The sequence below is a fragment of the Talpa europaea genome (assembly GCF_964194135.1).
Source record: "Talpa europaea genome assembly, chromosome: 14".
Classification (NCBI taxonomy): domain Eukaryota; kingdom Metazoa; phylum Chordata; class Mammalia; order Eulipotyphla; family Talpidae; genus Talpa; species Talpa europaea.
The window spans coordinates 74,734,790-74,762,461 of NC_140082.1; the positions used below are offsets into that span (position 1 = coordinate 74,734,790).

Sequence of the window (27,672 nt, forward strand, 5' to 3'; positions counted from 1 at the left end):
ATAATTTGCCTTTCCGCACAGTGCTTCCCCACGCCGCACAGCTGTTATGAGCAGCAACTAAACCAAACAAGCGTTACACTCCCCTGGCTCAGCCCCTTCCCTTTGCCAACTGCACAACCAAGGCCAACGGAGGCCAGAAGGAGGAAGTGCGCAGGCGGGTGAGGTCACACACTTCCGCCCGCCGGGTCTGCGCTTGCGCACGAGAGGACTAACCTCTCGGGGAAGCCGCCTGGAACTCTGGGTTGGCGCAGTCGCAGAGCAACCTCCAGGCGGAACTGGGGCGTCCCCTGCTCTCGGGACCGACACACCCGGTGTGAAAAGGTGGTGGCACGCGGAGCGGTGCGCATGCGCGGGCAGTTCTCGGGGTGAAGGGTTGAGAGCCGGACCGGGCGGTCAGCTGGGCTGGAGCGGAGCAGCGTCAGGATGGACGAGGACGTGCTGACCACCCTGAAGATCCTCATCATCGGCGAGAGCGGCGTCGGCAAGTCCAGGTGAGGCGGCCCCGCGGTCGTGACGGGGGCGGCGGACGGGGCCGCCGTGGCAGCGTCTCCTGGGCCGGCCGGGAACCGTCAACGGCGCGCCCCGAGTGGCCGCGCGGGGTCCCCGCTTGTGCGCCGCGGGCCCCTCCGCCTCGCGGCCCGGCGGCCCCGGCTCCGGCGGCCTCGCTCCCCGCCCTGCCCGCCCCGCGCCCGCAGCCCCCGCCGGCCCGTGCCGGCCCGAGTGGCGGGTCTTGCTCCCCCCTCGTGGCGAGAGCGCCCCGCGGCTGCCGCCCGCCGCGCGAGGCCTGGGCGCCGGGGCCGCGCTGGTCCCGAGGCTCGCCTGGGCGAGGCCGCGGCCCCGGGCTCAGGCCGCTCGTGCCCCGGCGAGCTGGAGTCGGGACTTTATCACTTCGGGATTCAGGTTGGACTTTCTCTAACGACGTGACGCGCAGGGAAGCCTCGTGACGCCGCAGGTCGCCGTCCTGGCCGCGCACAACGCCCGCCCCGGCTGCTGCTGTCGTGTGTCATGAGTCAGCCCTGAAAGATCTCTTTGGTCTTCCAGCTGCTGGAGTAACTCCCTGTGCTCTGAGATAGTTTTGCTGAAGCTGTGAGCCACCTTTGCAAATGATGGTTCCATTCTGCCGCAGCACAGAAGATAACAGAGTGTTGTTTTTTTCTTTCTTGGCGCGAGGGGAGTGATACTGACAATAGTTAGACTTGAGTGTGTGGCGGAGACATGGAGCTCGCGGTGTGGGAAGAGCATCCTGATTTCGTCCAGGTCTGTGGAGCAGTTCCCCGGGTGAATTTATCCTCACCATATTTCCTGTTTTCGCTCCTGATACGCTTATATGTCAAGTCACTTTCTTAATCGCTTCCAAGTTAAGGATTTTTAGAGACTTAAGGATTTGAAATCTTATTCTCTAATATGTTCTGAAGGTTTATGTATTTTTTAAGTATGGTAATCTATTTTCGTATTTTTTCTCCTTTAATGTCCTCTGCACCGGAGTGAAGGATTTGTGTTCAACAAGGATTGCAGTCCTGGAACACTGGGTTAGGGAAAGTATGGGGGGGGGGCGGAGGAGGGTGGGAGGGAGAGAGAAAGGGCTAGATAGAATGATCACCATTCGTTTTGACGGTTTAAAAGGTATATACTGGCATTATCTCAATAAGAACTCCGTAGCTTTGTGACCTTTGTTTCTTGAGATGTGTCTCATTTAGGTTAAGGCTTATCATATTGCTAAATCTGAAATCAAGATGAAAATCATTTCATGTGATTCAATCCAGTAAATGGCAGGGCACTTTTTCTAAATGTATTGGGGGGATCACTGCCTAGGAAGGCTCTGCTAGAGGTTTTTTGAAGATTATCTGGAAGTACAGTGTTGGTTTGATTGAGGTTCTTCCACCACACCACAGTCTTTTAAGTGATTTCTTGTTCTTAGTTCCCCTGCCTCAAAGGTATGTGGATCTAATCTGTTCTAAACTTTTCCTCCATACTTAGTAGTGAGTTGTCAGATGCTCACTGCAGTAGTTGAACACCTTTAATACCTCTTTCAAGAAAGGATGGCATTTGTGAAAAAGTTGTCTTATTTTTCTAGCTAGATAAACATTTGTGATATGCTGTGGAAAACAAAAACCTCGATACTTATCTCTTTGGGTAAGATGAGAATAAATAATTCCACTAAAATAGAAATATATGCTTTTTAAAGTGAGTTAGTATAAAAACATAGGTCATGGATATAATCTGAAAGGGTTCTAGCCAATAGTTGGTTTCTGTTTTTTTTTTTTTCAGATCTAGAGTTAGTGGCATTGAGAGATCACTTGTTGTTGAAAAATCATTGCACAAGAGTCTTTAATTCAAATTTGTGGGTTATTTTTCAAGCTAATTTCAGTCTGTTGGAGAATAAACTACTTGTGAGATCAGGATTTTGAAATTAATGCTTCCATTTATGTGACCTTATGTGAACACTGAAGGCCTTCATTTTTCACTTTGACAAATGAGGGTAGAATAGAAATCTTTCAAACCCTATCTGATGTTAAATATGTAAAATTCTTTGATTCTGTGGCAAGGCATAGTGAACTGAAGTAGCAAAGTGTTTCAGAAGGGGTTAGAGAAACCTATTATCTAAATTGCTTTCCCTCCAATGTCCTTTTTAATCCCCTTTCCTTTTGGCCAATTTCATACCTTATTTAAGAAATATGGATTCGTTATAATTGCAGTCTATTTATTAGAAATTTGATCTTCTCTAAGTGAAATGGTGGTGCTACTTCCATCTGCAGCTCTGCTTGGAGAGTATTTTGCCTTGAAAATATGAAGGCCTAAATATACACCCATTATAAAGTATTTGTTCTTAATCATTTTTAGGGTTTTGAATTCCTTTCAAAATCCAATGAAGAAATGTACTCTGCTTAGGGAAATGTGTGTAAAGAATTTAGGATACTTTTCAAGCTACCACTGTCCTCCTAGCTGAGATCTGCTGACTTATCCTCAGAGCCTGTATTCAAATTTCTTGCTCTGCACCATACCAATTCCCTTCCTTTCCTAAGGACCGTTAATAACATAGATTGTCTAAGAATTAGCAATCGTGTAAGAAAATTCCCTAGTTGTCAATGCCCAATAAGTAATTGGACATTGTCTTATGGCATCGTTGTTACTACTGTCACTCTACAAGTTATGTTATGTTTGTATAACATTTTCTGTGCTGACCAGATACAGATATATACCTTTTTTGTTTTTAAATTTAGGGTAATTGAAATTTTTAGTCAATCTTCACCTTTGTTAATTTGAAGTTTAATGTTGGAGAGAGAAGAAAGTTTTTATAAACAGTCTTAAGATTCTTATTAGTGCTGTCTCATAACTCCTATTGGACCTAAGTTAAAGTAATTAATAGTCAAGAAGGTTCAATGTTAGGTAAGAAATTCTACAATTTGACTCTTGTTTTGCTTTGCTTCTGCTGTGCTGGTTTTATGGTAAACACTTAAAGCAAAGTCAAGAAATACAATTAATGACAGTGGGTTTGGAAACTACTGAGAAGCAATAGGGAATTCTGCAGTATACTCTGTGGGCGAAAACAGTCTCTAGCAGCAGTAATTACAACCTGTAGAAATAGTCATACTTTTTTCTGTAATTCAGATATCCGATGGCGATTGCCTTGATTTTATTAATACAAATAGGTCAATACAATAGTCTTGTCCTACTTTAGGAGATAATATAGGGGAGATTGAATTATTTGATAAATCTTGGACTTTAAGAAAAGCTTAGATATTTTTGAAGAGTTTTGAATAAATCTTAAGAGTACTCTTCTAAACTGGTGTCTGCTGCTTGCATTTCATCCCTTCATTTCTAGTATCTTCATGCTTTCCTAGGTTTAATCCTTTGTAAATGCTCATGCTAACCATGCTTATTGCTTTGTTTTAACTGACATTAACTTTTAAAAATGTATAGCAGTTCTTGTCATTGCTTTCTTTAAAAGCCTTCAAACTTTCTATTGCCTGCTTGATTTTCTGTCTCCTACCTAGCATTTGCCAGAGTGTATCTACTCTGGGCCTCGCGATCTTTATGCCCCCACTTTTTCTATAAATTTTCTTCTTACTTAGCTAGAAGTTATATTAGTTGTTATAAACACTAGACTTTCCCATCTTCCATTTTTCACTTGAATTCAGAGTGGATCATACTTTTTAAAGAAAATTAGCTTGTTTTATTCTAAGAGACTTATTTTTCCAACCCTTTTGTCCTTTGCTAAATAAAGCATGACATGTGAATATCATTTTCCTTAGAAGGATATATCATTACAATTCAAAAAAACAAAACCCACAAGCCTTTTCATACTTGGGGAATTGTGTAGGAGAGCATGGGGAATATATTTTCTAGTAAACTACTTTGCTCTTGGGATTCTTTAAATGCCTTTACATAATTTAATTTCTCTGTATGTACCTGCAGTATGTACAAGACAGTATTTCTGAGAGCAGACCTAAATCAGTTGCTTATTGGCATCTAATTTGTTACAAAAAATAGCAATGATGATCACTTTTATCAAAGGATTAGAAAGAAAAGTCAAATTCCTAATCTGTCTTTTTAACATCTCTTTTAGCCTGCTCTTGCGGTTCACAGATGATACTTTTGATCCAGAACTTGCAGCAACAATAGGTAAGCCTATGTTTAAAATTCAATAGAAATGCCAAATATTTTCTTGACTTCAGGCTGTTTTATCTCATTTCCCTCAAAATACTATCCACACTCTTACTTCCCTGTCTCTTACAGTTTTTCTTACCTTTCACAACTTAGCTCTAGTGTCATAAGGTTTCTGAAGCCTTTCCACATCTCACCAGGCAGTAACGTTGGTATCTGTTGTCTCATGGCACTTTGTTAACATCACTAATATTATGATTATCTGTGCACACAGCACATTTCTTTCCTGTACTATAAATTATCTTTTATTTAGCAACATACAATTGTTTGAATATTTGTTATATGCCAACATTATCGTAAGAGGTGGGGTTATGTGATGGCAGTTATCACCCAACTACATTGCGTTAATTTTGTTTTTTTTACTATTTGCTGCAATGTCTCATGTGTATTATGACACATATTCACCAATACTAGTTATTAAGGATTGTTAGGAGCGATTTACCTAAATCCCCCCCCCATGTTTGTTTGTTTTTTTTTTAATTGAGATAATACTGGTTTACATTGTTGTTTGTGTCTTAGAAATACAAGATCTTTCCCTTCAGGTGTTGTTCCTGCACCACACCTATCAGCAAACCACCTCAGTCAGTCCCCGGAGTCCATTGCACTTGCTGTCTACTTTGTCCCCTGCTCCACTCTCCTCCCCCACCCTCCATCCCCTCTTCTACAGTAAGATTTCCTGGATTTGTCTGACACACCTTCTGACTTTCTTTACTAGGAATAATCCCTTCCTGTTGTTGCAAATGGCAGGGGTTTATGGTTGGTTTTTTTAATTGCTGAGTAGTATTCCATTGAATGTGTATGCCACATCGTCCTGATCCATTCATCTATATTTGGGTACTTAGGTACATAGCTTTGCTATTGTAAATAGTATTCCAGTGAACATAGGAGTGCTAAATGCCTTTTTTAAAATTAACTTTTAAATTTTATTTTATTTTTTGTTGAGGTAATATTGGTTTACAACAATTGTATGATTTAGGGGGACAGGTTCACAGCTTTTCAGATGTATGTTGCCACACCACACCTACCAGCAAAGCACCCTTAGTCCTTCACTATAGACCATTGGGCCCCTCTTCCCTTTGTCTCCCACACCTCATTCTTCCCCTCTATAGCCTCAGTTCTGCAGTGGTATTTCAAAATATATACTAAAACATATATTCCATATATGTATCAAATCATCTGGTATTTCTCGACCCTCCCTCTGACTTATTTCACTTAACATGAATAATTCCTTTCAGTTCGATCCGTGTTGTTGCAAATGATGAGACTTCATCTTTTTTGTTTTTATAGCTGAGTAGTATCCCATTGTGTACATAGACCACATCTTCTTGATCCACTCATTTGTTTTTGGGTATTTAGTATGTTTCCATAATTGGCTATTTAAATAGTGTGGTAATGAACATAGGAGTGTACATATATATCTTTGAATTAGGGTTTTTGCATTTTAAAATAAATGCCAAGGAATGGAATTGCTGGATCATATGCTATATCTATTCTTAATTTCTAAGGAACTTTCATATTGCTTTCCATAGGGACTGGACTAACAGTGAAATTTAGATTGCCTGAAAGTGGTTTCCCACATTAGTCTAATGGAATGCATGTGAAGATGGAGCTAATACTTAGGTGTTTTGTGTTTGGGTAGTAGACACCAATGTAAAGGTGTCGAGGGACAGCTTATAATAGTTGAAAGAGCTGAGACAGAGCAGGGTGCTATCTGGGCTCTCCCTTGAACTAGTTGTGATCTTGAACAAGTGAGTTAACTTTATTGTCTCCATTTGTAAACTGAGAGGTTTTGGTGAGTGACCATAAACTTGCTTCTAGCTCTAAATGTTATGAGGAGTAAATGTAGTAAAGATATCTTTAACATTACTAAGAAACATAATGTTTCTCTTAATTGATTTTTTCATTTGTTGTATCTTTTCATTACTAAATAATGTCATACTTAGAGGAAAATTGTAAAAAAAGGAAAGAGAATTCCAGTTGATCCCACTCAAATTTCCCAAATATTAATATTTGCCATATTTGCTCTGTCATTCTCTACATACACACAAAATATTATTTCCTTAAAATAGTTTCAGAGTAGTTGCAGACATGATATCTTTAACCTCCACATTTTTAATGTGTATCTCCTAGATGAATGTGGATACAGTTCTGTATACAGGCAGGTTTCATCACTTGTCCCACTAATGTCTTATATGGCAAAAGAAAAGGAATTGTTTCTGGGCCAGGATCATACACTCATTGAATTTAGTTGTCATTTCTCTGTAGTCTCTTTTAATCTGAATAGTTCTTCAAGCTTTTTCTGTCTTTCATGGCCTTGACATTTTAAAGAATACAGATCGGTTATTTTTGTAGACTATCCTTCATTTACATTTGTCCAGTGAGTCCTCGTGGTTAGATTCAGGTTAGTATTTTGGGCAGGAATTCAACGAAAGTGCTTTTCAGAACTTCCTGTCAGGAGGCACATGGTGTCTCTTTGTCCCATTTCTGGTGATGGGACTTTGGTTACTAAACATGTTGTATGCCAGATTTCCCCACTGTGGAGTATCAACTATGGTGGTGTTCAGATGGTGATATTTTAGATTCCATCATAGCATCCTCACTTCTTACTTAGAATTCTCTTTTGTCTCTCTCTTATGTCTGTGTGAACTCACAGTGCCTCCAAATGTTTATTGAGTTTTATTAGGTATTGCTTAGCTTTTATAGACATATTAACATTAGTAGTGATAAAACTACTGGTAAACTAGTAATAAACATTTATTTTGCTCAGAACATGCCTGGTAATGAATTTGGAGGAGTAGAAAGTTTAAGTAACCGACACAAAAATACACTTGACTAGAGTTAAAATTTTGCTAAGGGAATAATCTTACATGTAATATAAAGCTGTCTTCATTTCAGACCCAGATGGACTCTGGGACTTGCAGAATGACGCATCCTATGTTGTCCTTATTACTAAAAAGGCTATGTCTAAAAAGAAATTACAATGAAAATGTACATAATTTGTTCCTTAAATAGACTGTGGATATGAAAAGTATTTTTACATTTAGGTACAAGATTTTCTGCCTTAGGTTATAGCTAATATCCACATAAGTTTTTTAATTAACTCAATTGTTAATTTATTAAATACTGAATGTAGTTATTAGTGGCTGTGTAAAAATTAGTGTTTTATGGAAAATTATTTTACTTCAAAGTAAAATAGTGAGGATAACACATCTTTATTTTTAAGTGGTGTAATAGGTTTCTATCTTGTTCCTTTTAAGAGAGTTGGCTGTGTTTGGGGTTTGAAGATGGTACTAGAAAGTTGACATTTTCTTCTGTTTACTTTCTGGTAGTTAGCTAATAATAACAAACTGAGGAGAAAAAAACTAAAACACAAACCCCTGATTTCACAAACTCAGAAGACAGCAAAAACCCCGAGCTGGGAAAACAGAGGTTAAGCAGGCTGCGTGTGGGAAAAAGCAGTGAGAGGGATTCACAGCTGCCCCTGACAGCCAGCTAGCAAGAGATGCTTCGGGATGTCCTGAGGTACACAACTTAAGCCCAATATTTGCAAAAGCAAAACGTGTTTCTTGAAGCTAACGTACCTGGTTTAATTCTGAGAAGTTACGGAGATGAAGCCAAAGAAGGGGTCACACAAGCCATTATTAAATTTATCTGTCCCTGCAGCAATAGGGGAGGAAATAACCATGTATTTTGACAAATCTCAATACTGCCTGTTTCCGTTCTCTGTTAAGAACCTAAATAGGGCCTCCCCGGTGGCGCAGCGGTTGAGCGCTGGGTTGCGAAGCTGCCCGCGGCCTCGGCGGCGCCGGTTCGATCCCCGGCTGCTCCCCGGCCACCGGAGGAGGGTCCCACATGGCGCGCAGACCTCTCCTGCCGCCCGCTGCTCCCCTCAGCAGTGTGCTTCGGTCCTTCTGCCTGTTCTGCTCCCCGCTCTGGCTCTGGTGAATTCTCTCACCCTCCCGCGCTTCTGACTGTACCCAGTGCATGTATAAACAAAACAAGCAAGCAAGCAAATAAATAAATAAATAAAAACATGCCTCTATAAAAAAAAAAAAAAAAGAAGAACCTAAATAATTCTTTTTTTTTTAAAGATTTATTTATTTATGCATACAAGAGCTGGGGTACAGGCCAGAGTTGGGGTGGGGTGAGAGGATACACTAGAGACATAGTGGGGAACAGAACAGGCAGACTGACTGAAGTACACTGCTGAGGGGAGCAGCAGGAGAGGTCTGCTGCGCCATGTGGGTTGCTCCCTGGCTGGCTGGGGATCGAACTCATGCTGCAGAGGCTGCGGATTACTTCATAGTGCCGTGCTTTAACCCCTTGTGCCACCAACCTCAATAATTCTTATGGAAAACTCTGACTCAAGAAAAAGTGCTGCTGGTCCAGAATGGGAGCCATTATGGTCTTTTATATAAATCTCCTACGAATTAGTTGACCAGGGAAACCGCACATCTTTCGAAGGCCAACTTAAAGACTCTACCACCATCCAAGAATCAAAAAGGAAGAAAGGTACAGAAAAGCAAAGAATAGATGAAGAATACTCAACAGAAAAAATGCTGCTGAGAAATGATGAAAATTACTTAGCTCAGGATAAAGAAAATGTGGTATATACTCACAATGAGAATCTATTCAGCTATGAGGAAGATGAAATGTTACCATTTACAGCAAAATTGAGGAGCTGGAAGGAATTCTGTGTAGCACAGTAATTCAGAAAGATAAAGATATTGGACAATTTCACATACATTAATAATATGATGAAGGAAGCAGATGAACTAAGAAAGTAAAATAATTATATATTAGCAGGCGTTGATAACCAAACTGGTGTGTGCAATTAGGAGGGAGAAAGGGCCAAAGAGGGATATAAGGGCTGATGGTAGGAGAAAAATAAATGTGAACATTGCTTAAAAATCTATAAAAGTGTTTGAGAGGTGAAAAGAGTTCTTACACAGTCAGTGGTATTTAGTTGACTGGAAGGTATGCATTCATGTGGAAAGGATGTCTGACACTTATACTGGAAGAGGTGGGTGATGAACTTAAAAAAAGTGGGGAATTTTATATGGTTTATTCAGAAGTAACCAAATTTTAGTGAACCCATCCCAGATGATCAGGACAAAAGAACAGAGGGGCACACAATGAATAGGAGAGTAATTCTATGAATAGTAACTTGCACAGGTACATTCAGGCCAGTGGGAAACAGAATTCAAATTGGTTCCAAATCAAGGGATGCCAGTTTTCATGTACTGGTGGAAGCAGTGACCAGGGACCTGTAAATCCATGGCTGCCAGAATAGCTGATAGTCCAGTCAGGACCACAGTAATGCAGGGACCCCTGGAGAGACTTTAAAGTACGGTCTCTGCCAATACTCAAATGTAGTTTTAAGATTACGTGCCCTGCTTGAACACTTACTACACTTCCAGTTATAGTTAACTGTAAAAAACTGCGTCCACTCTTGGTTTTGTTTTACATTTTTGGTTTGTTAACAGGAGTGGTTTTTTTTTTGTTTGTTTGTTTGTTTTTATAGCAGAACTATAAAGCTGCTCAAGTTTCTTACTGAAGAATGGGAACACCGTGAAAAGTAGAGGCATTTAGTTTTAGAGCAAAATGATAATTGAATATCTTCTAAAAACTGCACCCATTTCATGGGCAAGTTACTTAAGTCATCAGCATTATAGCCTCTGTGAGTCTGCCTTCTGTATAAATTTTGTAATTTTTAAAATAAGGCTTAGCAGGAAATGTCCCTTTGTCTTAAATGCAGATATTGCCAACTAAAGCAGTAACTACCAAACCCTCCTTCATCAGTGCTATCAGCAATTTTTTTTGCATGTTTGTGACTCAGGAACAATCACCATTATTCATTGGTAGTTGCCATTAGAGTTTCCAAGGGACGAAAGGAATCATTCTAACTGCTTGTTTTGTTACCACAAAAAACATATTCTTTATCAGAATTATGGAATAATATATGACTTGTTTTGGGGAAGTTGTTTGACTACCATTTTGATTTCTTTCTATTCAAATTTTCTGTTTCTTCTTTGTTCAGTCTTAGTAAACTGTTGTTCTTAAAACTTACCCATTTCTTCAAGACTATCAAGATTTGTTATAGTTGTTCATAGTAATCTCTGATGATCCTATATGTTTCTACATTATAATATTTTGTCCTCTTTCATTTCTATTCTGTTTATTATAGTTTGCTTTCTTCTTTGTTAGCCCGGCTAAAAGGTTCACCAAAAATGGTTCTAAAGTCCCTGCAGTGAGCATGAGTCCTTCAGTCATCACCAGAGAGGCTCTGTATCCCAGCTGCCCCTCCTTTTCTTGGCTCATGCTGCTCAGGTAACACTCCAAACACAAACTGCAGTTCTTCCTAGCCTGGGCTGTTTTGTCCTTCTTCATGTGTAGTGGTGATCTGGTCATCTTCCAGGAATCTATATCTTTATTTACATGTAATTTGGTTGTAAATATGCAGAGAAAGAGAGTCTGGCATCTTCACTTTTCCGCCATCAGAATCTGTTTTTCATCTGTTTATTAAGATTTTAGTGTTGGGTTGATTAATTTCAACTAACATTAGATAGCATTGTCATGTTGGTTGACTTAGTTACAGTCTTTCACATTTCATGAAATTCAGACCCAAGTATTTAATAGATTTTCATATAAATAGTATTTAAAACTTTTCAATTTCCTTTTGTTCATTGCTAATATAGAGAAATACAGCTGATTTCTTAAATGTTTATTTTGTATCCTCCTTGCTAAACTTGTTTCTAGTTCTAGGAGCTTTTTCTTCCCTGTAGCTTCCATTGGGTTTCTACCTTCCTTTTCAGTCTGGATGCCTTTTATTTCTTGTTTCACTGCCTTAGCTAAAAATCTCCAGTATAACATTGAACAGAAGTGGTCATAACTGAAGTCCTTCTTTAGTTCCTGACATTAAGGGGAAACATTCAGTCTATTACCGTTAAGTATGAGATTAGCTTTATATTTTTCATAGATGCTCTTTATCAGGTTGAGGACCTTCCCTTTTTCTAGTTTGCTGAGAATAGATTAGTTTCTTTATCTCTCCTACTAACCTCTAGATTCTTGGTTTCATCTGTTCTCAGAACAACAGTTCATATAATTATGGTGCCCCCAAGGCACCAATTTAATTATATGTGATAGATATCTTACATTTAATTGATGTCACTGCAAATTTAGATTTGAAATTTTAAAATCCTGGTGTTACATATATTTAATTGAGGTATAATTGACATTAGTTTCAGATATAGAACATAATGATTTGATATTTGTATATGTTGTGAAATGATTACAAACCTGTTAGCATCCTCTTAGCAACTTTTAAATACGCAGTGCTGTAACTAGTTGATTTGCTATATTACATCCCCATTTATTGTATAATTTTAAGTGTATACCTTTTTGTCTCTTCACCTATTTTGCTCACCTTAGACAATCACCAGTCTGTTCTCCATATCTGTGAACTTGTTTTATTTAAGATTCCACATTTAAGTGAGATCACATAGTATTTGTCTTTTCTGTCCGACTTACTTCACTTAGCATATTACCTTCAAGATCCATCCACGTTGTTATAAATGGCAGAATTTTCTTATCACTGAATACTCTCTCTTTATAAATTTATACCACATTTTCTCCAGTATTTCCTGAGGGTGGTATCTGCAATTTTCAGATCTAAGAACTCAGAAGGTAACTTGGAAGTAGTTATTGACATGCAAATTACACATGTGAGAGAGACAGTCATTAGACTGTCAATGAACATGTGAAAGTAGGAATCTAAAAAAGAAGAAAGAGAAGGTTGGGGAAGGGATGGGAAACACAAACATTCTAGAAACAGTTCCTTTTCATGGGTATACCGATGATTGGGCATGCTCAGCTATTAAAAAAAACAACAACTTACACTCGCTGATAAACTTTGAGAATTTAACTACTACTTCTGTGTAATGTCCAGCAGTATCTGTCAGTCAGCACATGCAATTTCTGCCTTTTCTTAGGTTTTGGTTTTCTTAAGCACCACATGAATAAAATATAATTTTATATTTATATATAGATGATATGGCATACTATATCTTTATCTGGACCTGGTGAATACAAAATTATTTAATTTGTGATCCTTTTTTGTTTGTGAAGAAACTTTAAGATTTCCCTTGGTCTGTATAATCAGCATGATCCTTTCACTAATGGTCCCTTCACTCAAGGCATGACTTTATCAACCCCTTTATTGCCCTACCCCTAAACACCAAACTTTTTTTGTTTTTTATCTTCAACATACAGAAAGAGCTGACATATTGCACGTTTAACAATGCTTTTTCATTGCCTCATTTGTGTATGTAATGGATCACCAGAAACTGCCCAGTAATTACTAATGTATTTCCATGTTAAGCATTTAGTATATAAGAGTATTGTTCATCGTGGTTGGGACTGTTCTGAATTAATTACGACAAGCTAATGAGATCTTTTGAAAGTCTTTCCAAACTTCTTGACCTAATGTTTTTCACTCTGGCCAGTGGGGTAGACTGCATAGTATTTTTTAATACTCTCTAGAGACATGTAAGCAGTTACTGTTCCTTTAAGCCAGATGGTATATGTCAACTCCTTTTTATGGAAAGGGAGAGTTTTTGTGAGGGCTGCTATAGTAAAGCCTTATGTAACTTCTTACAAAACTCTTTTCTTTACATAAATTAGTACTTATAGGAGATTGTCACAGAACTTGGAGCACCCCCTTTCACTTCTGAAGATTGTTGATTCTGAGATTTGAGTACAAATGTTTTTGTATGTAAATTCTCCTTTTGAAATTTTGCAGGAGCAAGTGGTCATTGATGAAACTATAAAAATATTCTCTTTTTTAGGATGAAAACAAATAAAGAATTTATATGACAAGAAGTGAATGACCCTTTTGTATTTACCAGTTCTCCAAACTGCTTATAGTCAGGAGCTGAGTTGGGGGGTTGGCCACCTGTGGACAACACTTTTGGTAATTAATAGCCTGTAGATGCTCAGTAAGCCCACTGAAAACTCTCCCTATCCACAGTCAGACATGGATAGTCTTCCCTACTGTGGCACTGTGAATTCTAGCTCTTGGCTTGTGACAATAATCAGTTATTGTCTTACATTGGTTATTTTTTTTTTTTTGATAATTTTTTTTCAAGTTGTTCAAGTAGGTGTTTAAATTCTACAAGCATTTTATTTTCACATATCCATATTAAAATCCTAAGCTGCTGAAATTCAGTGACACATTTTCTTTTATCTTCACATTCATAACTCAGAATTTAGAGTGTGAATTTGATAAAGTGGCATTCCTGTTTTTTTATTTTCTTAGTAATTGAGTTTAAAATATATTTTACTGAGGTTCTTATCAAAATTTTTATTTCTTCAAGGTGTTGACTTTAAGGTGAAAACAATTTCAGTGGATGGAAATAAGGCTAAGCTTGCAATATGGGTAAGAGTTTTTAAAATATATTTTGTATAAATATCAAATTCAAAATCTTTAGAGGAGTAGAAATTGATGTGTGTAGTGTTCCAGAGGTTAAAAAAACACTTGTATTAAATAACTTTTGGGAGATTTAATGTTGATAAAAAGGCAAACAATAAATTATTATTTCTTTCAATTGGGTAATTAGGCAGGGGCTTGATTTAAGTTTTTTAAATATATAATCCCATTAGGATATTTAAAGATAGAACAAAGTGTGAAACAAATCATGTTGTCTGGCAGAGAGACTCATTATTGAATATGTTTCTTTCAAATTTTAAAAGACACCCTAGACAGACCTAACACTAAAGGCAGTTGTTTGGGAGAAGGTGAATGTAGAGATACTTAGGGAAAAAATTATTTTTCATGTTTGTTAGATATAAAATGGGTTTGCTGGCTTTGAATTTATATTTAAAACTGGTGTCTTGGGCCTCCCCGGTGGCGCAGCGGTTGAGCGCTGGGTTGCGAAGCTGCCCGCGGCCTCTGCGGCGCTGGTTCGATCCCCGGCTGCTCCCCGGCCACCAGAGGAGGGTCCCACATGGTGTGCAGACCTCTCCTGCCGCCCGCTGCTCCCCTCAGCAGTGTACTTCGGTCCTTCTGCCTGCTCTGCTCCCCACTCGGGCTCTGGTGAATTCTCTCACCCTCCCGCGCTTCTGACTGTACCCAGTGCTTGTATAAATAAATAAATAAATCTTTAAAAATAAAAAATAAAAATAAAACTGGTGTCTAGTCTTCGCGTAGATCTCCTCATTTTCCTGTGAGCTCAACCATTGTGATCCACATTGCTATTCTAACTAGACCTCTTTCTGCTAGTTCTCAGTCAGGTGGCACTAACTGAAAAATACCCAAGATGATCAGTGTTTGTGTCTGTCACCCTCCCTCTCTTCTTCCTCCCACTCCCTCTTTCCACCGTCACTCGCTCTCTTCTGTCTAAATATGATTACTGATATATTGATATGTATCATGTTGTTTTTAAAATTTGGTATTTTATATATCAATTTCCACATGTATTATGAAAATCAGTCAGTAAAGGCTAACAGAAAATACCGGACAATGTTGGATTAGGCCATCGTAAAGTATAGTGAACAGTTTAAGAATGCTGCCTGCCTTGTGTACTAAAGCAGGTCCCTGATTTTCCATGTACTTTCATTCATGATTGTGTCACGTTTGTGCTGTTGATACTGCTTTGTGAAATAATACAGATTAGAGCTTGCAAACAAGAGGGGTTTTTGTTTTTAGTTTAATTTCTAGTTACTGTCTAATAAAAAGACCAGCAGGTATTATGAAGTAATATCTTTATCATAGGCCTGTAAAGTTTCCCTCTGACTATAAGGATGATAACAGGCTCGTTCTCAAAAGGATAATGGAAACAGTAAGAAATTAGTTTAGTAGGAGAAAGTTCATCTTTAACCAGTGTATACCTTTTAGTAAATATTCATTAAAATATCCAGGCACATGCGTACTGTTACACATATATGTATATGTAGTTTTTTGGAAACTTTTCACTTATCTTCCCCACTTCCTTTACATACACCTAACACTGTACTTTTTTGTGATTATATGATTATAGATGTGTATCAGTTTAAATCGCCACCAGTTTTCCATCTTCTAATTTAGTCAGACTGAGTGAAAGCTATTTACATTACTATTAGTACTAGTGCTCTGCTGAATCCTAATGTGGACAGCTGTGTGTGTCCAGTTATTTTTTTTTAAAGATTTATTTATTTATTTATACAAGCACTGGGTACAGTCAGAAGCGTGGGAGGGTGGGAGAATTTACCAGAGCCAGAGCAGGGAACAGAACAGGCAGAGTGATGAAATACACTGCTCAGGGGAGCAGCAGGCGAGGCAGGATAGGTCTGTCGGGCCATGTGGGACCCTCGCCTGGCGGCCGGGAATTGAACCGGCGCTGCAGAGGCTGCAGGCAGCTTCGCAGCCCAGCGCTCAGCCGCTGCGCCACCAGGGGAGGCCCTGTCCAGTTATTTTAAGGTGTATACATATGTGTATAAATTGGCTTTTTGTTGATGAGAAATATTGACAAAATACATAAACGTGCACATAGATATATACTTTGTGTGTCTGTATATTGCCAATATTTCTTTGTCTTTCTGAATAATAGTTTTTTACTTGTGTTTGCTTTCTTTTTGATTTGTGAGGTTTTTCTCTAATGTATTGACTATATTTTAAATGAATCTTTTAATACATTTTGCTCATTCTAAAGAAATACATATCTTTTTCATGATTAAATCCTTACATAATAAAAATATTAACTTTTTGTCATTCTGTGTTTCCTGCTCTTTCATTCATCTTTTAAAATTTTTTAAAGATTTATTTATTTATTTATACAAGCACTGGGTACAGTCAGAAGCGCAGGAGGGTGAGAGGATTCACCAGAGCTGCAGTGGGGAACAGAACAGGCAGACTGATGAAATACATTGCTGAGGGGAGCAGCGGGCATGTCAGGAGAGGTCTGCATGCCATGTGGGACCCTCGCCAGTGGCCAGGGATCGAACTGGCGCTGCAGAGGCTGCGGGCAGCTTCGCAACCCAGCGCTCAACCGCTGCACCATGAGGGGAGGCCCTGTCTTTAAAATCTTATTTAAGGGCCTCCCTGGTGGCGGTGTGGCAGGTTGAGAGCAGCGCTGTGAGACTGTCCACAGCCTCAGCAGCATGGGTTCGATTCAGGCCAGGCAGGGAGATACCCACATGGTGCAGCAGACCTCTCCTGTCTCACCCGCTGCTCCCCTCAGCAGTGTTTTCTGTCCTTCTGCCTGTTCTGTTCCCCACTCTGTCTCTGGTGAATTTTCTCACCCTTCCGCGTTTCTGGCTTATACCCCAGTTCTTGTGTAAATAAATAAATCTTTTTAAAAAAATCTTATTTAAGATGAATATATATTAATGGAGTGTGTGTGTGTGTGAGAGAGAGAGAAATATTAACTGTCATGTTACAGATCTTTTTTTTCCATTTGTTATTTACATTCACCTCTTGTTTAGGGGTGGGGATCTAGATGTTTGCCACACCAAAGCTTTGGTATTTATGTGATCAAATCAGTTATTTTCTTCATGGCATCTGGGTGTCAGAAGCTTTTCTCAGTGTTAGAAGTATATGAATCCATATGAATCCTCCAATTCTGGTCTAAATATAAAGTCAGTTATCTCCTGCTTGGAAACTTTATGTAGGAATCAGATATAGTAATCACGCATAGCCTTGTCCCACTGCCTCTTCAAAGTGCTGCATATACATCATGACCTACTTGACACCTGTAAGGAACAAGATTTTGTTCCTTCCCTTTGTCATATACTTCACTCCCATTTCTAGATCCCTTCCAGCTCTTTTTTACTTCTCTATCAAGAATTTATTTTCTCTTTTCCTGCCAAAAAATAAAACCACAGAAAGAAAATTAAAAGTTCTGTTTCTTTTAACAAAGATGTCATTATACTCTTTGCATATTCCTTTTTTTTTAGATTTATTTGTTTGTTTGTTTGTTTGTTTATTTATGCATATAAGAACTGGGGTATAGGCCAGAGGTGGGAGTGGGTGAGAGGATTCATCAGAGACAGTGGGGAACAGAACAGGAGGATTGACTGAAATACACTGCTGAGAGGAGCAGCGGGCAAGTCAGGATAGTTCTGCTGCACCATGTGGGTAGCTCCCTGGCCTGGGATCAAACTGCAGATTGCTTCATAGTGCTGCATCTTAACTTCTTGCACCACCAGGGAGGCCCTGCATATTCCTGTTTTGAAAACAAACACAAGCATAACTAACTTCTGACTGAGCATATAAATTTGTTACTTGTTAGAAATCCTAATTTAATTAATACTGTGGCACAGGCTGTTTTGCCCAAAGTGAAATCTAAAAATGTCAAGATTAAACATTTGGCTTAGTTAAATATTTACTTGTAAACTGTCAAAATCATGTGCAGTAATATTTTGCCATTGAAGCAGTTTTTTGCTGTAGTCTTTCTCTGAAAACATTGGGGTTTTATGCATAATTCAACTGGAATTCTGATTTTTATATTGCTTTTCATCAAGGCTATTGTTGAAGTTGATCTCAGTGAAAACCAAACGAGACAATTTATATTCAAAGGTTGTCTGTTACTTCTGGGAATTAATTTATTAAAATATGGATATTTTCATTATGCAAGTAGAATGACTTCCACATTATTACCAAAAATCTTGTTACAATACTGTTGTTGATGAAAACATTTCATGCTTGATCTTTGCCTTAACCTTTATCAGATTACCAAAGTTATGATTTACTTTTTTTTTAAATTTGCTTTAGATAGCAAGTTCATGTCACTTTATGTGGCTTTTAATATATATTATTGTTTTTGAAAAGTTCAATAATAAATATGCAAATTGAATAATTTTATTTATCAGAGGTCTTATAGGAAACTTTGAGACAAAAAATGCTTATAAAGCATTTTGTTACTTCATAAATTTATGTATTTAGAAATTTTAATTTTGATGTTTTTCCACATCAGCATGGTGTGGGTAGGGATACTTTTTGTTGTGGTGAGGATCTGGAAGCAAGGACATTCTGCATTAATGTATTTGTGGAAGAGTAGTGGGTGTACAAAGAAAACAACATATTGCTTAGAGACCTTCAGTGCTACTTTAAAATTCCTCTCTAATCTTTTAGAACTTTCTGGGGGGTTATACTTTCTGCTTGCCTTGTAGCCACTTTTGTAGCCATGGGACTCATAGTTAAGTTGAAAAGTGTAAGGTTTACTTTTCTTCAGGTTACTTTACATTAGCACACTGCATACTTTTTCTTAAAAGACTGGATAGTAAATGTTTAGTCTAGTGTTAAAGTGGACCATGTGAATGGGCCCGGCTGATTCTAATAAAACTTTATTTAATAAACACTTACATAAAACAAGTGTGTGGCTGTGGTAGCAGATTGCCAACTACTGCTTTGAATAATTTTAGATATCTTGAACCCGCCACAGGACTATAGAAAGAAGACAGAAGGAGCTACCAGAAGCAGAGACTCATTAATAGATTATTCACTTTTTTTCCAACGAAAGTTTAGCAGCTCTCCATTAGCAAGAATTGTTTTGGGCATTACACTTAAACTGGTGATTAAGTAGATGAAGTCACTTCCGTAAGAAATTTAAATTTCCTAGCTAGTGTACATTTTATGTTGATCACCCCAAAGTGAGTCAGAAACTTATTAATTTTCAGTCCCACCTAAAAATCCCTGACCTAAAAGAAGACAATCCTGTAATTCTCTTTAAATCAGTGGTTTTCAACCCTGATTCCAGGTTAACATCACCTATAAAGATTTTAAAAACATCTGTCAGACTCTAGACCAGTTAAATCAGAATCTTCTAGGGGTTGGACCCAGGGGATGTTTCAGTTTCCTTTCCCCTGGGTGCAGCCAGAGTTGAGAACCATGGCCTTTCAGTGAAGTGGGTTTCATGTGTGATAATACTTTTAAACCCCCAAAAGTAGAAAGCCTTTATTTAATGATTCAGTATTTATTGTGTTTTATGTAATGCTTGTAAGAAAACACATCTTATATAAATTTCAAGTTTTAAGTGAACTTATTTTTAATCATGCTATTTTTATTTTCTATTCTTAATATGCTGAAGTATTAGTAGTTATACTTTCATTATTTAATAGTAATTGATTGTCATTTTTAGGATACTGCTGGTCAAGAGCGGTTCAGAACATTAACTCCCAGCTATTACAGAGGTGCACAAGGTGTTATATTAGGTAAATTTTTACTTTAATATACTTACTTTAAAAAAAAAAATACTGGAATTTTTGATTTTCATTGTCTATGAAGGTTAGTACACTTTTAGTTTTATGTTTTTTTATTTTATGTAACAGATTATAGTCACTTAGTACTAATGCATATTTCAAGTTTTAAAATGTCTTTCTAAATTGTTGAAAAGTGCTTGTCTTAATAATTCTTGGGTAGCTGTATAAAATGAATATTGATCAATTATAGGAAGAATGCTTTTCTTATATTATGACTTATTTATGAGACTAGTTTCAAAGTTAAAAGTTTAGAAAACATTTTAAGAAGAAGCCCTGTATTATAATGCAGTTGATAATAGAGGAAGTCAACTAATACCCATCCACTAACTCTACATATTTTTTCAAAGCTGCAAATTTTGATCCTTGTAAGAAACAAATCAACAGGGTCCTTGTAAGAAATAAATCAATAGATCTTTTAATTAATATTTGCTCTTTTGCCACAGGTTTGGACCTAAACGCTTCGGTTTTTGGACAAACCTCTTATTGTTACAAATAGGCCCAGCTGTTGTTTTGTTCGCTTAAATTAATTTGCACTGATCTTGTAGGATATAATTTTTTCACATTGTGTTAATAAAATTAAATATGTGTGCATGTGTGTATATATATATATGTAAATGTATGTGTGTGTTATTTTTATTTTGGAGGTCAGTTTTGTCTATCAGGATCAGTAGACACTCATTGTTAAGTGTTGAAGGGTTTTTCAGTAGACTTGCCTATATGGTAACATTAACCCCTAGTTATGTATGAGAAATAAAATGTCATTACTTTTTATTTTGAATGTTTATTAAGTAAATGACTCTTTTGATTTCAGTTTATGATGTCACAAGAAGGGACACCTTTGTTAAACTGGATAATTGGCTAAGCGAATTGGAAACATATTGCACGAGAAATGACATAGTAAACATGCTAGTTGGAAATAAAATTGACAAGGTAAGAAGTCAGATGCTTGGCATTTGGGCTCTCTATTTTGGTAGCCTTTCTTAATCTTTGCATTTATCTTTTAGGAAAATCGTGAAGTTGACAGAAATGAAGGCCTGAAATTTGCACGAAAGCATTCCATGTTATTTATAGGTAAGTGTGTGAATATTTATGCTTTCATTGTTAATAACAAATTTTTAAATGGAGTTTGTTAATGTTTCTCTTTATGAACCATAAAAATAGGTATTTAGTTTATAGTTGTCTCATGCTATAAAATCTGACTTTAGAAACAGTTCTTTATTTTTTTCTTCTATGAGGAAAAAAGATCATATTATGTGATGTCCTGTAGAACACAGTGGAATCCCTCTAGAATATAATGGCATTCAGTAGGCTGGGCGCCCTGTGCTGAACTTGTACCTCGTTGATCCGGGTGCTGGCAGCATTGTACAACTTAGGAGTTTGTTAGAAATGAATGCTTCATCTTGGGCCATAATCCAGATTTTCTAAGTCAGAATACATTTTTAACAAGATCTTTATTTGATTTGTATGCACATTAATATTTAAGAAGCGTGGTAGAGCATGGTTGGCATACCACAGCATGGGTCAGGTTTGACCCACCACTTCCATTGGAACACAGCCATACCCAGTCATCTGCATATTGCTATTGCTGCTTTTGTGCTTGCTTCATGACAGAGTTCAGGTGTGTTCATTTGTTTTAACAGAAACCACATGGCTTTCAAAGCCTAAGCTGCCTGATCTTTTACCAACAACATTTTGCTATCCCATCATTTAGAAAAATGGACTGGCTATATCGAAATTACCTGGGGAGCTCTTTAAAATTATACATCCCTGGACCTCTCAGGGCCTGGAAGGCAGTTTATAAAAAACTAGTGTCATCGATTCTGACAATTTTAACATTAGAAATTAATGATTTAGCTATTTCAGTGTTAGAACTAATTAAGAATCAGGAAATGGAAATAGGAGAACATCATGCATATATAAATAAAAGCAGGGTTGTATAAGTGGAAGGTATAAGGAATTTCAGAAAGGAGTTGAAAAACTACCTAGTAATGGTAGCAGTAAGCTTACTTGCTGAATGCCCTTTATGTCTATACATCAGTTTACTCAATAAATACTTATTGAATATTGAGGATATAACAATGAACAAAGCAGACTAATTTAACTCCTCATGAGTTTAAATTCTAGTATGTAGAATTTAACAGACTTATGTAAGTAAGTAGTGCTGTGACAGAAATAAAACCTTCTTAGGGGAGAGAGAACGACTTGAGTGGGAGCTATTAGACTGCCATTTGGGCAGGAATCCATCACCGGAAGATCTAAAGGGGGAGTAGCTGAGAGAGTGGCAAATACTGTCTGAGGTAGAAGCCAGTTTTAGTGTCTTCAGGAAACAGGAAGAAAGCTTGTGGGCTGGAGTATATTGTGTACTGGGGGAAGGGGTGGTGACAGGAGATGAGCTTTAAGCAGATCATTTTGGATCTCATAGGATATGGTAAAGAAAATGCTTTTATTCTAAATGCGTTCGGAAGCAAGGGAGTAGTGTTGTGATACGATGTTCTTTTGAACTGATGTTCTTTTAAAAAGACCCATTTGTGTAGAAATGGAACATAACAAGCAGAAAGAAAAAGAGAAGAATGATTCTCATAACATGGTCCAGATGTGATGCTTGTGGCTTTGACTACGTTAGCAGTAGTGGGTTGTACAGTGTTGACAGATCCAGGTGATACTTTGAAGGTACAGCTGATATCCTGTGCTGATCGATTGGGTGTAGAAGGGAAGGTACGAGAATAATCAAAGACAACTCTGGGTTTTTGGCATAAGCACCTAAATAGATTGTTCCACCCTTAACTGAGGTGTGGAAGACTAAGAACTGGTTTTGGAGGTAACTGAGGAATCAACCATTCTGCTTAGCTATAAGAATAAGCCAACTCTCAGATAACTCGTGGTATGCTGGTCTTTAGCATTTAGATGATATTTAAGGTCATTGGATTGAGGCCATCATCACTATGGGAAAAACTTGATAGAAAAGGACTATAGATTGAACTCTATGGTACTTCCAACAATTAAATCAGAAGAAAGAAGAGGTACCAGCAAACAAAGCTGTAGGTGAAGCTGCGAATGACATGCCAGTGAGAGGAAGAATTAGTGTTTAGTGTCCAGAAGTCAGGTATGAACAAAGTGTATACAAAAGGTAAGTGATCAGCTGTATCAGATGCTGTGGGATGTCAAATCAGATGAGGACATTGAATTTGACAAGATAGAGAATTTTGATGGTCTTTAAAAGAATAGTTTAAATGGAGTGGTGGGAACAAAAACCTAATTAGAATAATTTGAAGAAAGAATTTGAGATAAGTGGAGACAAACTATATGGATAACTCTAAAGCAATTTTTCTTTGAAAGAGGTAGAGAAAATGGGTGACTGCTGGAAGGATACTTGGGCTGGAGGGCAAATTGGTTGGTTAGTTGGTCAGTTAATAAGATAGATCATGATTTTGGTAGACTTTTAGGCTGATGGGTATAATCCAATAGAGAATGATCCTTCAGTGAATGAGAAAAGATAGGATCCCAGGTACTAAAAAAGAAAATGGCCTTAGAACAGAGATAGTTCTTCCATTATAACAGAAGGCTATAGCTGCAGGGAGGTGCTACAACTGTTAGTGGATGATCAGTAGTTCTGCCAGATTGTTTCTGTTTTTTCTTAACAAAAAGCTAGATTACCAGTTGAGAAAAAGGAGTTTTAAGACAAAGGAATAAAATGTCACCTCAGACAGTGATAAGAGTATCACTAGGGAAATTTAGGCTTGGGGAGAGGTGCTAAATGTACACCTGAGTTTCATGAACATGAATTTAAACTGGGACCCTTGTCCATGACTGTGTGTCATTTTTTCAGCAACCTGCAGCTGTTTGGATGCATGTTATAGCCAGATTGTTTTTCTTGGGGCCTAAACTTCCATATTTAAAATGGGCATAATATCTGCTTCAGGGGACTTTTTTTTTTTTTTTTTGGCCATAGTAGTTTCCCAGAAAAGCAGGAATATGGTCAGAAAAGAATGTACTATCACGTTTCCTTGAATTTCAGAGGCAAGTGCAAAAACCTGTGATGGTGTACAGTGTGCCTTTGAAGAACTTGTTGAAAAGATCATTCAGACACCAGGACTGTGGGAAAGTGAGAACCAGAATAAAGGAGTCAAACTGTCACACAGAGAAGAAGGCCACGGAGGAGGAGCCTGTGGTGGTTATTGTTCTGTGTTATAAACTCTGGGAAACTCCATCTCTTGCATATTAATCAGATAGTGACATCTTTCTGTATATAAACTCTTCAACTGCTATCTTAGGGACCTTGCAGTTTGCACATAATTTGTTTTGTATCATGGCAGTAAACATTTGCAAAAAAGCCCCCTCATCGGCTTTCCCAGGTACAATGTTATGGTGAGCATGCACAGTTTGCAGTCTACAGTTTTTCGTGTAACATAAAATAGGTGTACCTTTACCAGTACATTTGATTTTATGATTTACATTTATCATGTGTTTAAAAAATCCACCTATCCAGTCTCTGTTGATACAAAGTATATTTCGATCTCCTTTTTACTTAACTACTCCTATCAATTACTGAATTAATTGGTATGTAGAACCCCTGGAGCCTCTGGGGGAGAGAGAGGTATCATCAAACATGGCAAATTTCCTTTCAGGAATAACAGTATGATTTCCACAGCTTTTCTAGGATGTTTGCTGACAGATTCTCTTTTAGTACTAAGCAAAATTCTTTAAGTCAATAGTCCAGTCCAATTTATAATTAAATCTCTACTTGTTCTGATGATACTTCTAAAGTAGCATTGATATGTTAAAGAAGTTTGGTCTTTTTTTTTTTATTTACTTCAGTGAGTAGGTCAGTTGCTTAATGAGAGTTTTATTTCTGTGATATGTGTGTTGACACCTGACCCTTTGTGCAGCATTTTTAGTTTTGTGGTGTTTGACAGAATAGCAATAAGATTTTTCCCCATTTTGGTTTCAGGACACAAGTAGTGTGTTTATGTAACTCATATGGTCCTTACCACTTTTAAAAGCAACACCTTTTTTCCATAAATGCTGGTGGGTTTGTCCAGGTACATCAATTATATAGCTTGTGTAATGTTTATCAGTATCTGTATCTTATGACTTCCATAATGGCTAGTTGATATTTAAAACCTATTTCTGTGTTTTGAAGGTTGGGCAAAAAAAAAAAAAAAAAAGCAAACACTAAATGACAGCTTAAGAAAAGCATATTGCTTCCAGATTTTGATGTTGGGGGGAAATACCATTGCAATGAAAATCTCGGTAATTTATTGTAACAAGTAGTCAATAGAGTATCTAAAAACCCAACTTGTACAGATCTAATAAATCTTTTCCACAGTATTCAGTTTTCTAACCTCTTGCTATTGTACATTGTTTTTTCACTGATGTTATTTAATTTACATTGATCTTTGCTATTTTAAACCGCCAAATAAGTAACTTGTCCTTTCAGACTGGTCACTATACTACCCTTTAGTAAGATATTGATATTAATTTCTGGGAAGTTTGTTTTCTGTGTTATAATTACAAATGATAAATATTTTTATGGGTCACCTTTACAAGACAAGTGATAATGGATGAACTTTGAGCTGGGTTCTTTCCGAAATGTTCGTCCTCCATAAGAAAACACTACTTGCACTCTACTTGGTTCACCATGGCAATCTCCATTACATGTGATTAAAGGTTTTCTACACTCTATGTTTTTATTAAATATAAACCATTTACTACTTTAATGTTGGAGAAGGTAGCTGACAGATGTACTTACAGCTTGTGTTACACTGAAACTTCAGACTTGTAAATTTATATAGTGTGTATTGATAAGACACACTATATTCTAATCTTTCTGTTCATCGGATTGTTGTCTTAATTTGGGTCAGAATTTGGACACATGAGTCACTTAACTTTTAAAAACTAATTTTGTTTCATTTATATTGTAACCTTTTATAGTTTTGAATAAATATAGCCTGCTTTCCATAGATGTATTTGTGCAGGAACTATATCCATTTTCTTTATTACTCTCATCAGTTGAGGAACATCTAAATATAGTTATTCAAATTATATGACTTTCACTCTACTATTTTGTTGCAAGCTTATTATTTCATAACTGAAATAGTTGTAACATCTAATATTAGTCAGTGAAATAACAGGATTTTGTTCCTTCTTTTCCAAATCACTCGAGGTAGGTTTAAAGTCTACTAGATAGGGCCTCCCCTGGTGGCGCAGTGGTTGAGCACTGGGCTGCGAAGCTGCCTGCAGCCTCTGCAACGCTGGTTTGATCCCGGCCCCCGACGAGGATCCCACATGGTGCGACAGACCTCTCCTGCCGAGCCCACTGCTCCCCTCAGCAGTGTATTTCTGCCTGTTCAGTCAGTCTGCCTGTTCTGCTCTCCACTCTGGCTCTAGTGAATTCTCTCACCCTCCCGCGCTTCTGACTGTATTCAGTGCTTGTATAAATAAATAAATAAATCTTTAAAAAAAAAAGAAAGAAAGAAAAAGGCCATGAGGCAAGGATAGCCTTTCAAAAAAAAAAAAAAAAGTCTACTAGATGGTTCAAATTGGAACAATTAGAATATAGTGTTTGAGTTCTAGGAGTACTGACATAGAGCTAAGCAAATAACTAATTTCTGTTACAAGTAATAGTTATCTTTTATTGAAAGCTGCTGTGGTGTTAGGTGCTTTTCTAAGTGCTAGATTATCATTAAACCTCACAACAGCCATAGAGATTGTGTGGTACTCCTGTTTGACCCATTTTCAAGATCAGGATTGTCAAACAGGTATAGATAACTTCCCTAAGATCATATAGCTAACAAGTGATGGAGATGGATTCCAGTCAAGGCATTTTCTTTTTCTTTTTTTTTTTTTTTTGGTCTTTTTTACTTCTGACTTCATGCTATTAACTCATTTCTTTTGCTATAACTAGTTTCTTTTTGTTTTAAGGCATGCTTAAGGGATTTTGCCTGTTTATCATTCTTTTATTAGGTCTACTAGAAATATTTAATAATTTTTGATTATAGAGTAATACTAGAGTAATTCCACCTTTGCATGGTGGAATGAAAACCCCTGACTTAGAAAAAGACTAAGTCATGGGGACTTATGGCACTTTAATTTCCTATTTGTAATTGGACATAAAAGAAATTAAATCTAGGAACAATGTTTTTGCCCAAAATTAAAATTTGGGGGAGGTTTTCTTTTTTCTTTTTTTAAGATTTATTTTTTTTACAAGAACTGGGGTACAGGCCAGAGGCGTGGGAGGGTGAGAGGATTCACCAGAGACAGAGCAGGGAGCAGAACAGGCAGATGACAGTACACTGCTGAGGGGAGCAGCGGGCAAGACAGGAGAGGTCTTCTGCACCATGTGGGATTCTCGCCGGCCAGCCGGGATCAAACCTACACTGCAGAGGCTGTGGACAGCTTCACAGCACGGCACTCAACCCGCTGCGCCACCAGGGGAGGCCCGAGGTTTTCATTTTTAACGACTTAATTGTCATCTAGAAATTCACACTTGGTGTTGGCTTTCTAATTGCATTCAATAGAATTGTACTTGGTTTTCCTATTACTCAAGAACTATGCATGATTCTATACTAAGTGTGGGACTTTGCATAAGAGAATTCTTAAAATAGTACTGTTCTGCCTGTGGGATGGTACAGATCTCATTGCCACAATATCTTTAAATACAATTTGGGTGTATATTTGTGAAGCTGATTTTAAAGTGGCTTGGGATGATAACTAGGTACTGTAGATTATAGGTCTTCTCAGTATTCAAGCATTATTCTTTGATACTGTGCTGTC

The 27,672-nt window shown here is 37.7% G+C and overlaps 1 protein-coding gene across 4 annotated transcripts; it reads left to right on the plus strand.

The window, feature by feature from the left end:
- Positions 1 to 423: 423 nt before the first annotated feature.
- Positions 424 to 24,179, plus strand: RAB18 (RAB18, member RAS oncogene family; the record flags this gene model as incomplete). Of its 4 annotated transcripts, none has more annotated exons than XM_084253812.1 (7): positions 424 to 491; positions 4,568 to 4,623; positions 14,022 to 14,101; positions 19,779 to 19,851; positions 20,711 to 20,829; positions 20,904 to 20,970; positions 23,915 to 24,179. In XM_084253812.1, 7 exons carry the CDS (start codon positions 424 to 426, stop codon positions 24,088 to 24,090), a joined length of 639 nt encoding a protein of 212 aa, XP_084109938.1. In that variant the 3' UTR covers positions 24,091 to 24,179. The 4 variants fall into 4 exon arrangements, with proteins under 4 accessions (XP_084109938.1, XP_084109939.1, XP_084109940.1 ...); XM_084253813.1 differs by having other exon boundaries at positions 14,040 to 14,101; XM_084253814.1 differs by lacking the exon at positions 20,904 to 20,970 and having other exon boundaries at positions 14,040 to 14,101.
- Between the last annotated feature and the right edge of the window lie 3,493 nt (positions 24,180 to 27,672).